The 12,364-nt window shown below is 40.5% G+C and overlaps 1 protein-coding gene across 1 annotated transcript in view; it reads left to right on the top strand.

Moving 5' to 3' along the window:
- The window catches only part of LOC141271860 (uncharacterized), a 66,809-nt gene extending 55,207 nt beyond the window's left edge, over window positions 1–11,602 (top strand). The window contains exon 10 of the mRNA XM_073682054.1: window positions 8,276–11,602. Coding sequence (XP_073538155.1) covers window positions 8,276–9,027 — 752 coding nt within the window. The 3' untranslated portion in view covers window positions 9,028–11,602. The remainder of the gene's footprint in view (window positions 1–8,275) is intronic.
- The last annotated feature ends 762 nt before the right edge of the window (window positions 11,603–12,364 follow it).

Here is a 12,364-nt window from a genome sequence, read left to right on the forward strand (position 1 = left end):
AAGAGGTGGTGAGTTCTCCTTCAATGGACGTCTTCAAACAGAGGCTGGACAGACATCTGTCTGAGATGATTTAGTGAATCCTGCTTTGAGCAGGGGGTTGGTCCAGATGACCCAGGAGGTCCCTTCCAACTCTACCATTCTATGATTCTATGATATCCCCACCAAAGTGTAATCAGTACTGATTTAATGATAGTACCCTATCTTTTATAAACAAAAAAAACAGTAAACAACAAATCCTCGTTGATCCCTTTAGGGGACACACAGTTCATCATGTAAATCCATCTGGATTCAAGACGTAGTAGAGCTGGTGTTGAATCACCACCCCGAATATTGGGGGAGAGTCGATCCAGGCCGTAAACCATGGTCCCGGCAGTTTTTCAATGATGACGTTGTAAATAATGCATGGCCACAGTAGAAATTTGCTTTTGTGCTTTAAGATGAATGTCTGCCAAAGCAATATTCGTTGTATACGTTTATGTAATTCTTGTGATGTCTGGTCAATATAAACAAGAGAACATGGACAGACTAAGGCATAGATGACATTTTTAGTCCGACAATAAAATTCCTCAAATGAAATTCCTGTTTGTCCATTGGGTTCACAAAAATATAAGTAGATAGCATAAATGAGCATACAGTACAGCTTCCACAAGCATGAGATCCTTTAAATACTGTGCCTCTGTTTAATTTTAATGTTGGCCGTTCAAAATGGCTTCTGACCAAATTGCCCTTGAGACTTCTCGCCCTCCTTGCGGTGAGTGACGGTTTTGTTGATATAAGATGTTGTAATTTTGGTTCTGACAGAAGGATTGACCAGTTCTTATATAGTATAGACTGAAGATCCCTCCTGTTTTTAAATGGTGATGTTCAGTGTCCTAATAATAATAAAATTTCTATATCTTTTTCATGATATTGTTTCCACAATTGATCATTTAGCATGCTTGGTGCCTGTATTGTCCCTCCTTCCCTCTTTTGCTAGTTGCTACAGTACCGCCATCCCCCCACACACAGTATAATGTTCCTACAGTACCGCCATCCCCCCACACACAGTATAATGTTCTCACACTACTGTCATCCCCCCACACACAGTGCCATCTCCCCACATACAGTATAATGTTCCTACAGTACCGCCATCCTCCCACACACAGTATAATGTTCCTACAGTACCGCCATCCCCCCCACACACAGTATAATGTTCCCACAGTACCACCATCACCCCTCACACAGTATAATGTTCCCACAGTACCACCATCCCCCACACACAGTAATGTTCCCACAGTACCACCATCCCCCACACACAGTAATGTTCCCACAGTACCACCACCCCCCCACACACAGTATAATGTTCCCACAGTACCGCCATCCCACCACACACAGTATAATGTTCCCACAGTACCACCATCCCACCACACACAGTATAATGTTCCCATTGTACCGTCATCCCCCCCACACACAGTATAATGATCCTACAGTACTGCCATCCCACCACACACAGTATAATGTTCCCTCAGTACCACCATCCACCCACACACAGTATAATGTTCCCACAGTACTGCCACCCCCCCACACAGTATAATGTTCCCACAGTATCGCCATCCCCCGGCACACAGTATAAGGTACCCACAGTACTTCCGTCTCTTCACACACAGTATACTGTTCCCACAGTACCGCCACTTCATCCCCCACACAGGGTATAATGTACCCACAGTACCGCCATCCTCCAACACACAGTATAAGGTACCCACAGTACCAACATTTCCCCCCATACACATTATGATACTACAAGTTGCCCCCCACAATATGTTATCACCCACCACACTGGCTAATAACTACTCCTTAAACCCATTCTTGATGCAGATATAGATGACCCCGGCTCATACCAGCGACCTCCTAGATTAGTTTCCCAAGGCTGGAAATTATGAATCTGGGACAGTTCGCAGGTGCTATAGATGTATGAGGGGCTCCATCTCTCTATTTCTTTCTTTATGCCTCAAAGAAAATAATGGATGCTCGTTTTCAGTTACCTCAGATCTATAGAAGATGTTTTCTCTTTGTCTTCATCAATAATGGAGAATTTTCTCTTTCTCTCTTGCTAAAACTGTGATCTTTATTTTTCACTTAAAAGCTTTTTTAATTTAAGTGCATTAGTGCGATCATACAACATACAAGCCTCTGATTGCTCCGGTGATGCACTGTACTACTGTAGTGCGGTGTATTATCCCTGCCTGCAAATGTAATATTCATGGCCCCAGCACATGAGATAAGTGTTGGCTAAATGATCATGCTGACAGCTGTCTCTCCCGACTCTCCCAAACACACAGACATAATACTCTGCCAGGCTTTCCTCTGGTCTCTATGGCTGTGTGGCCACGATGCGTTTTTTAAGTGTTTCCGCAGCGGCAAAAACGCTGCAGGAACGCTTAAAAAACGCATGGTAGAAGACCTGCCATGTCCCCCAATGATAATCCGCATGTGCTGTGCACATGCTGCGGAAATTTCCCCAGCGGGTTATCATTGCGGAAAAAAACGCAGCACTACCAATTATTTTGCGGAAGTGCTGCGTTTTCGCCGCCATTGACTTGCATTAGAACGCGCCAATTCCGCAAGACTGCATCTGTACTTGCATAATTGGCGCGTTCTAATGTGCGGATGGTACCCGGGTGTGGAGGACAGGAGACTCTCCTCCACACCCAGGTACCATTAAAAGCTGTAAAAAAAGAATAAAATGAAAAATAAAGATTATATTCACCTTCCGACGGCCCCCGGACTCCTTCCCTGTGCTTGCCGATAGATCGCGCAGGACTGAAGGACCTGCGGTGACGTCACAATCATGTGACGGAAGGTCCTTCAGTACAGCGTACCGCGATCTGACGGCAGCCAGCACAGGAGCGCAGCAAGACTCGGGGGCCATCGAAGGGTAAGTATAGGTTTATTTTTTATTTTTTGACATTCTCTCAGGTCACACTATATAAATCCATGTCGGTTGCATGGATTTATATAGTGTGACCGAGTTGTCAAGCACTTTCCAAGTGATGCTAAAATCCCTTGGAAAGCGATTGACACCCGCATGCGGAAATGCACGTGAAGAACGCTTCATTTCCGCATGTCCCTGGCAGGAAAATGCATGTACAATCCGCATGCGTTTTTTTCTGCCTGGGAGATGCAGAAACGCTCAGGAAAAAATCCTGAGCATTTCTGCATTGTGGGCACATAGCCTCTGAGAGAGTTGTTGGCAGACTCATCTAGCAGAGGCTTATCTCCAGGGAGAACAAACAGATCAGCTTCTGAAATTCAAATTCCAGATCCTTCTCTCACCTGACATCATCTGCAGTTCCAGACAACTTTAGTTTAATGTGAAAGGGAGCCTTATGAGTTTATTTAAACAGAATGTTCTAAAATAATAAAAATACCACCGTTGCTTGGGTCCCCTGGCAGTCTCTAATTGCTGCTCAGTCCCAAAGAACTTGCGATTCCTACAGGCAATCAGTTGCCGAAGTCGTGGCCAACATAGTCAGTGATTGGGAGCATGGAGGAGATGTCTTAGTGAGCAATTCAACTTATTTTCCAGTCCATGTGAGGCAAGAGAAAATACAATATCTACACGTTCTATCTCCTGATATGTTTCCCCTTATTATCTCCAATAATTGTATTATTACACAGGATTGTTCATGATATTACATTGGATCATCTTCTCCCATTTTAGGTTCCTACAATATCGGATCCCCTCAAAAGAGATCTTCTATATAAGAGAATTTTCCTGATTTAACCATTAAAGATGGATATGGATAAGGATAAAATAGCAGAGAAGATATTACACCTCACCCTAGAGATCCTCTTCCGGCTTACTGGAGAGGTAAGAGATTCTGATGACATCACATTACATCATTCTTGTGTATGGGAATAACAGATGGACAGAACTGGAGAGGTGAGGACTCTGGAAATCTCTGTAGTGAGATTTATTAATGTGTCTCTCTATAACCAGGATTACACAGTAGTGAAGAAGACCTCTAGGGCGCTCTGTCAGGCCCCTGTGACTGAGGGATGTCAAAGAACCATGAGCCCAATCATGGGGCCTCCACCTCAACCCCTGATACATGAGGATATCAATGACCAGAAGATCCTAGAACTCACCTCCAAGATGATTGAGCTGCTGACTGGAGAGGTGACACTGCTGGGACTTTATACAGTAACGCTATGAAGGGATCGCAGGAATCACTCTATCATAGTGTTGAGCGAGTATGTTCTGTTAACCCTTTCGCCGAGTATGCTCGGGCCGAGCTCCGAGTATTTACAGCTGCTCGGTGATATGGTTGAATCGCTTCCGTGTGCATGATTTGCGACTGTTTGACAGTTTTATTACATGGGAGGAATGTCTATTTCTTACACATTCCTCACATGTAATAAAACTGTCAAACAGTTGCAAATCATGCACACGGGAGCGATTCAACCATATCACCGAGCAGCTGTAACTACTCGGTGCTCGGCTAGAGCATACTCGGAACAGAACATACTCGCTCAACACTACTCTATCATTGTATGTTTCAGGTTCCTATAAGATGTCAGGATGTCACTGTCTATTTCTCCATGGAGGAGTGGAAGTATTTAGAAGTACACAAAGATCTGTACAAGGACGTCATGATGGACGTTTCACAGCCCCTCACATCACCAGGTAATAGGAATAAATACACATGGACTATAATTATCTGTATGTAAAGAATGAATTCAGTTCCTGTATGTGTTTCCTCCAGTTCTATCCAATAACGGGACAACACCAGAGAGATGTCTCCGTCCTCTTCTTCCACAGGACTGTAAACAAGAAAATCCCAATGTTCCTGAGGATCATCAGGTAGATGGAGAGAAGGTGTCATGAGATCTCCCCTTTGATGTGTAGACGGCTGTGAAGGTCTTGTGTTCAGTCTTGTTTTATCCACCAGTATTATATGTGTTATACTTGTGTAATGAGAACTATGGAGATGGCAGAATTAGAGCTGATCATAGATGTGACTTCTCCATGTGTCTGTGACATTTACAATATTTGTTTCAGGGTAAAGATCTGACCCATATTAATACTACAGAGACATATGTAAGGGGTGATGAGTGGTGTAAAGAGGAGATTCCTACATATGACTATCCAGGTGAGTAGTAACCACTAAATGCAGAGAGGTCAGAGATTCTTCTCAGTCACTTGCTGACATTGCTTTATTTGCGGTCTTGTCCAGTCATACCACAATTATAGGTCACCATTTTGCAGATAGACCACTGCATGCTCCTCCACTCAAAACTGTCCCCATTATTTTGATCATTTATGTAAGAACTTGTACTTAAGTCATTGTTGAATCCATGAGGCCAGAAAATAAAAATTCCCCCTTATTAGTGGAATATTTTAAATTTAATAATTTTTACTCTTCACCAAATGTGAATTTCTGTACAATAACAGCAGAGTTTCCCTCTATTCTGACTTTTCAGTTTCTGTGAATAAAGAACCGTCTAACTTCAAAGCAGTTTATGATAAACTACATGAAAAAACGTTACGTCTATGTCATGTGTATCTCTGTGTGTGATTGATGACTCTAATATCTCCATGTCATGAATTTCATGGCGATTTCGATACTAGGGAATGAAAGTTACTGTGTAATCTCTCCTGAAAGAAATACTTTTTCTACCTTTCTAGTCAGGACTTATAGAAGCTCCAGTGGTCCATCATAAATGAGTGTAACTTCGGTTTAGTGCACTTCGTTGAAAAATTCTCTCTAAATGTCTAATATTTCTTAATGAAACTCATCTGACAGAAAATATTGTCCCCTACGACATGAGAGCTACCATGTCACAAAATTATCCAGAGATGTCACAGTTTATGTTTACAGTAGTTATTGCTCAAGTTCCTCTCATTGAATAACTTTCTGCCACAGCCAGTTTTGTTCCTAACCAGGCCCCATATTTCACATCTGACTGGTCACTTTACATAGTAATAACTTTAAAATGCTTAACCTGCTCCAACGATTCTGAGATTGTTGTTTTTTCCGTGACGCATTGTACTTTTCATTAATGGTAATTTTAGGTTAATTTGTTTTGAGTTTATTTATGGAAAAATGTGAAATTTGACAAATATTTAGAATAATTAGAAAGTTCAAACATTGATTTTGTATGCCATTAAAACAAATAGTAATACCACACAAAGTATTTAATACAGTACAGCACTTATTGTACACTGTGTGCAGAATTATTAGGCAGGCTTAACTCCATCCTCAACCTGAAAAGGGCCCACAAGTTCATCTTTGATGATACCAGCCCATACCAGTACCCCACCTCCATCTTGCTGGCGTCTGAGTCGGAGTGGAGCTCTCTGCCCTTTACTGATCCAGTCTCTGGTCCATCCATCTGGCCCATCAAGAGTCACTCTCATTTCATCAGTCCATAAAACCTTTGAAAAATCAGTCTTAAGATATTTCTTGGCCCATTCTTGACGTTTTATCTTATGTTTCTTGTTCAAATGTGGTCGTTTTTCAGCCTTCCTTACCTTACCTTGACCATGTCCCTGAGTATCGCACACCTTGTGCTTTTTGATACTCCAGTAACGTTGCAGCTCTGAAATATGGCAAAACTGGTGGTGAATGGCATCTTGGCAGCTTCACGCTTGATTTTCCTCAATTCATGGAGTTATTTTGCGCCTTTTTTGGCCAACACACTTCTTGCGAACCCTGTTGGCTATTTGCCATGAAACGCTTGATTGTTCGGTGATCACGCTTCAAAAGTTTGGAAATTTCAAGACTGCTGCCTCCCTCTGCAAGACATCTCAGAATTTTGGACTTTTCAGAGACCGTCAAATCTCTCTTCTGACCCATTTTGCCAAAGGAAAGGAAGTTGCCTAATAATTAAGCACACATTATATAGGGTGTTGATGTCATTAGTCAACACCCCTCCTCATTACAGAGATGCACATCACCAGATTTACTTAATTGGTAGTTGGCTCTCAAGCCTATGCAGCTTGGAGTAGGACAACATGTATAAAAAGTATCATGTGATCAAAATACTCATTTGCCTAATAATTCGGCACACAGTGTATTTCTACTTTATGTTGACAGCAGTTTTCAAATATCTTTTTATTTTGTTTAAGACTTTAAAAGGCTTCAACAACAAAATTATCATATGTTCAAGGCAATTTACCTATTTTTTGGGGACCAAATCTCTTTTGGAGTCACTGGGAGGGCCTATATTTCAGAAAGTTGCACTCCTCATAGTATCAAAAAACACATTTAGGAAATTTAACCCTTTAGGTGTATCACAATAAATGTTGATGTAGCCTGAATGTTTTCAATTTTACAAGGGGAAATAGAACAAAATGGTGCAAAATATATTGTGGGATCCTTCTCCTAAATTGGACAATATCATACTGTTTGTGCACATGGAAGGGCTCAGAAGGAGAGGAGCGTAATTTGGCTCTGAAATTGCAGATCTTGCTGGAATAATTGGGGGCACCATTTGCAGATCACCTGAGGTGCCAGAAAAAAACAGTAGAAAATCAATAGATAGCGTAAAATTGACTCAATTTCCCTCAGTGAATTCATCTTTAGGAGTAGTGACTATTTTCACTCCACAGGTATTCTCTGGAAATTAGCACACAGTGGATGTTGAAGAATGAAAATGGCAAATTTGCCATTTTAGTACCCAATAAGTGTCGGCCAGCTTGTGTTTCTGGAGACATGCACACAGTAAATGATGAAGTGGGTTCTTCCCATTACGGGAATGTTAAACATGTGGTCGCTAACAGTTTTTGAGCACACTATAAGGCTCAGGAGTAAGGGGAACATTTGGGTTTGGGAACAAAAAATTTTGTTGGATTGGTTTTTGGAAGCCATGTTGCTTTTCAAGGTCTACTGTTAGATTTTTAACTGTTTTTGTCTTAGTAAAAAATTGAATTTTGCTATGTAACTTGAAATTTCTTTACGTATTTTAGAAATGTTATAAAGATATAATTCATCATAATTTATATAAAAATGATCTTTATTCTTTGCAGATGACTTTACCAGGAGATCAGAGGGACAGTTGGCAACTTCCGTTTTTAAATCAGATGACCTTGATATCAATCAAGATACAACTGACATCTATGCCACTATTCCAGAAACGCCGTCATCCTTTCACTGCAAAGATCTTTCATCTGATCCTTTTAAACAGGTCCTACCTTCTTATTCATCACAGACTATTAAGAAAAATATAAGTCACAAAAGAGACGTTAAAGATCTAACTGCTCTGAATGCAAACAAATCATTTTCAAGTTTAGAATATGAAAAAAGTTTTTCCCTCAAAACGTGTTTTGTTACACATCCAAATATTCACATAGAGGAGAAAAGATTTTCTTCAGAGTGTGGGAAATATTTTAACCAGAAATTAGAGCATGTTAGACAAAAAAGAATTTACGCAGGGGAGAAGCCATATTCATGTTCAGAATGTGGGAAGTGTTTTATATATAAATCAAACCTTTTTAGACATCACAAAACTCACACAGGGGAAAAACCATTTTCATGTTCAGAATGTGGGAAATGTTTTATAGATAACTCACACCTTTTTAGACATCGGATAACACACACAGGGGAGAAGCCATTTTCCTGTTCAGAATGTGAGAAACGTTTTGTAGATAAATCGCATCTTGTTACACATCGGAGAACTCACACAGGGGAGAAGCCATTTTCATGTTCAGAATGTGGTAAATGTTTTGCAAAGAAAACACACTTTGTTGCACATCAGACATTTCACACAGGGGAGAAGCCATTTTCATGTTCAGAATGTGGGAAATGTTTTGCATATAAAACAAATCTTGTAACACATCACAGAACTCACACAGGGGAGAAGCCATTTGCATGTTCAGAATGTGGGAAATGTTTTGCATATAAAACAAATCTTGTTACACATCAGAGAACTCACACAGGGGAAAAGCCATTTTCATGTTCAGAATGTGAGAAATATTTTACCAATAAAAGGAGTCTTACTAAACATCAAATAACTCACAAAGGAAGAAGTCATTCTAATACCTAGAAGGAGGGAAATATTTTACTCAAAAATCACATTTTGTTGACCACAAAGGAAAATTCACACAGGGAGAAACCTTTTATTTTTTATAAATTGTACAAGACAACACATAACAGAGAGTCAACTTAATGACAAATAAGTAAATGAGAAGGAACGTTAGAACTTTAATTTGAATTAAAACATATGCAGTTACTTACTGTTATCTAAAAAGGAAATTAAATGCAATATTCCATGTGCACTGAACATTTCACAGTTCTATATTTATATATTCACTATGTGGACAAGAGTATTAAAACCCCTTCCCTCCCAACAAATACCCAACAATCTCCATGTGTGAGCAGACGTCATTCATCTTTCTATACCACAATAATAAACATGTTCATATTACAAATTACAATTTACATGTTGGACTTTGATGGAACTTCTAGTGTGATCAATTCCAATTAAAATAAAATGTCTCACTCTTTCCATCTTCCTTTTCTTAATCCATAATGCTGGGGTCAGCTTATCTATTCAGAGACCTCTCTACAGAAATATTAGGGCTACAGCAACATCACATATTTTATACAGAGAATAACGCTATCTCCACAGTTCTTTATACAAGGACATAAAGATCAGACAAGGTCCTCATAGTTAGCAGTTTCTATTATTCTCAAACGGGCTTACTAACACACTGGAGGCCAGGCGCGGAGTATCAAGCCACAATGCCCAGATTCTCTCATTTTGTTTCTAATGTTTCTTGTAGAATAAATCACTTTCTGATACCGTCCTGTAGCAATGACTTCGTTAATCACATTTTGTAGGAGGGTTCGTCTGAATCCATCTAGATGTTATCAATTTATGTGCCATAAACAATAAACGTACTACCGCAGTTTTACCGTGTGTGTCCCATGTCAGTTCTCCTACATACCCTAATAAAAGAGACCTTGGTGCCTCCGACCAAACCTGCAGGTTATGATTATACAGTTGTAATAACTTTACTCCATAAAACCCTGTTTTGTGCATCAAAGGTGTCGGACCTGAATATATGGACAAAAACATTTATGAGGGAGGTTAAATTTCTCCCCATGAGGAATGAGAGGGCAACCAGAGCAGAGACGAATGACTGTAGCTGGTCAGAGGCTGTCCACACCCCCTGATCTCGACTAAATAGTAGGAGATGTTATCAAGGGTCTGGCAGTTACTAGAATCCAGGAGCAGGCTACGCCCATTAATCTGTGATGTAACGTCCCAGAAGGGAGGGGGAACACAATATAGCAGCTTCACCATCACAGTGAATAGCAGATACTGTCAGGATTAGATACAGTGCTATAGATGTCAGCTTCATAGTTTATGAAGTTTTGTCCAGTAGAATCCCTTATCTCCATGGAAGGCACCTTTTAAAGGTTGGCTTTTGCAACAAGGTAATAGAGTTACAGGTTTGTCAGTGCCAGTCCTTTGTAACGCTAATACTTTGTCGCTGGTGACCTCTGTTCCAAGTCAGATCTCTGAATTACACATTTATATGGTGAAGACGATTAACTGGGAGCCAAATAGGTGCATTATGTCCTATGTGCAGTAACTGTGGCATCAGTAGCATTTTTATCAGCTTCAGCCTTCCTACTACAGATAAACATAATTTCTTCCATGTAATGATTTATTGCTTAAGCTTTTGTAACAACCGTTGTAGGTTCAAGTCCTCAAAGTCTAATGGGAATCTACTGACTTCATTCCCTAGATATTTATATTGTTGTACGCACTGGATGTGAACATTAAAAGGAATCTGTCATCCCCTATCAGACCTCTACTATGGGTATACAGGTTGTAGAAAAGTAAATCTATGCATACTTTTACTCTACACACTGGAGCCTGCTTTGTGTCACACCACGCCCCCTCCTCTGCGATTGGTCCGCAACAATACACCCCCACTCTCTGATTGACTCTTTCTTTCTGCTTATACTTCCGGCCTGCCTGATGCTTCCACCCTCTGATGAAGGCGCTTGCCGAAACGCGCCTCGGGGTGGACGCAGCCCGGGATAGGGAGCCTTTTGATTGTAAGTCCTTACCATTATCTATGTCACATGCCAATGATGTGGTCTAGTACCTAAAGATTATCCTTTGAGCCTATGTTGTTTTGGAGTCTGCTTTACCATAATGATTATTTGACTAATTTTGCTGCTGCATTTGGCTTCCACTAAGCCTTTTCTGCACATACTGCGTTTTTGCACATTTTGGAAAGTATATATGCACTAGCACTTTACATACTTCTCTATTGCATCTACCCTGCGTGAGACTCTATTTGTGTGTGTATTATTAACATTTATATACTTCTATATATACATTGATGGACTCATATCTATATAATTTATATTTATTTGTATATATTCAATTGCAGCAGCATTTATCATGTATTATATATCATCTATTACACAATTTTAGTATTCATTTTTCTTGCTCCATTTGCATGGTTTTGGCACACGATACATATGTATACTTCATTTTATTTTATTATTTTTTTGCATATGTGACGTTTATATCTTGGCATTTATTTTTTGTGAGATTGGTTGTTCCCTTCATGATTTTTACATATTTCCCGGACATGCGCCCCTGTTTTTAGTGTATTTATAATTTTTTGGCATTGTTTTGTTATCCATTGTTGTCACCTGTAATAAACTTACTTTTGATTTTCACTCCACATGATGTTTTGGGACTTTATGGAGATGGCAGAATTATGGAGGATTCGTCTTTCCTCGTTAGGGGTTTCTTCTGAACGTAAATTCCTCCGTCTTTGTCTCCCTTTTCCTGTTTGAAGAATTCCTTCTGAGAGATGAACCCATAGCATCTAAGGTTCACCGCCAGACCGCTCCCCCGGCAAAGGTACATAACCCCGACAAGAAGGCCCTGGAGAAGGAGGTGTAACCCATCTTTCCCGAAGGCATCTATCAAGACGTATGGCCAAAAACATGGCAGCCTCCAAGGACTGAGTGGTTTCATATACTGCCAAGGCATCTTTCAACCTTTCAGAAAGACCTTCACAAAATTGGCTTCTAAGGGCTGAGTCATTCCATTTAGAATCCGTTGCCCATCTACGGAATTCAGAACTGTACGTCTCCACTGACCGATTCCCCTGCTGAAGGCGACGTAGCCTAGACTCAGCCAAGGTGACTCGGTCAGGGTCATCATAGATGAGGGCAAGAGCCCTAAAAAACTCTCAACAGATTGGAGACAAACTGAATCCTGCAGTAAAGAAAACACCCACGATTGAGGAAATCCCTGCAGTAGAGTCATCACAATTCCAACCCGTTGTTCCTCATTTCCGGAGGAGTAGGGACGAAGTTTAAAATACAGTTTGCAGGCCTCTTTG

The sequence above is a fragment of the Phyllobates terribilis genome, unplaced genomic scaffold (genome assembly GCF_046119375.1).
Source record: "Phyllobates terribilis strain yellow unplaced genomic scaffold, ASM4611937v1 Scaffold_5__5_contigs__length_657084704, whole genome shotgun sequence".
In the NCBI taxonomy this organism is placed as follows: Eukaryota; Metazoa; Chordata; class Amphibia; order Anura; family Dendrobatidae; genus Phyllobates; species Phyllobates terribilis.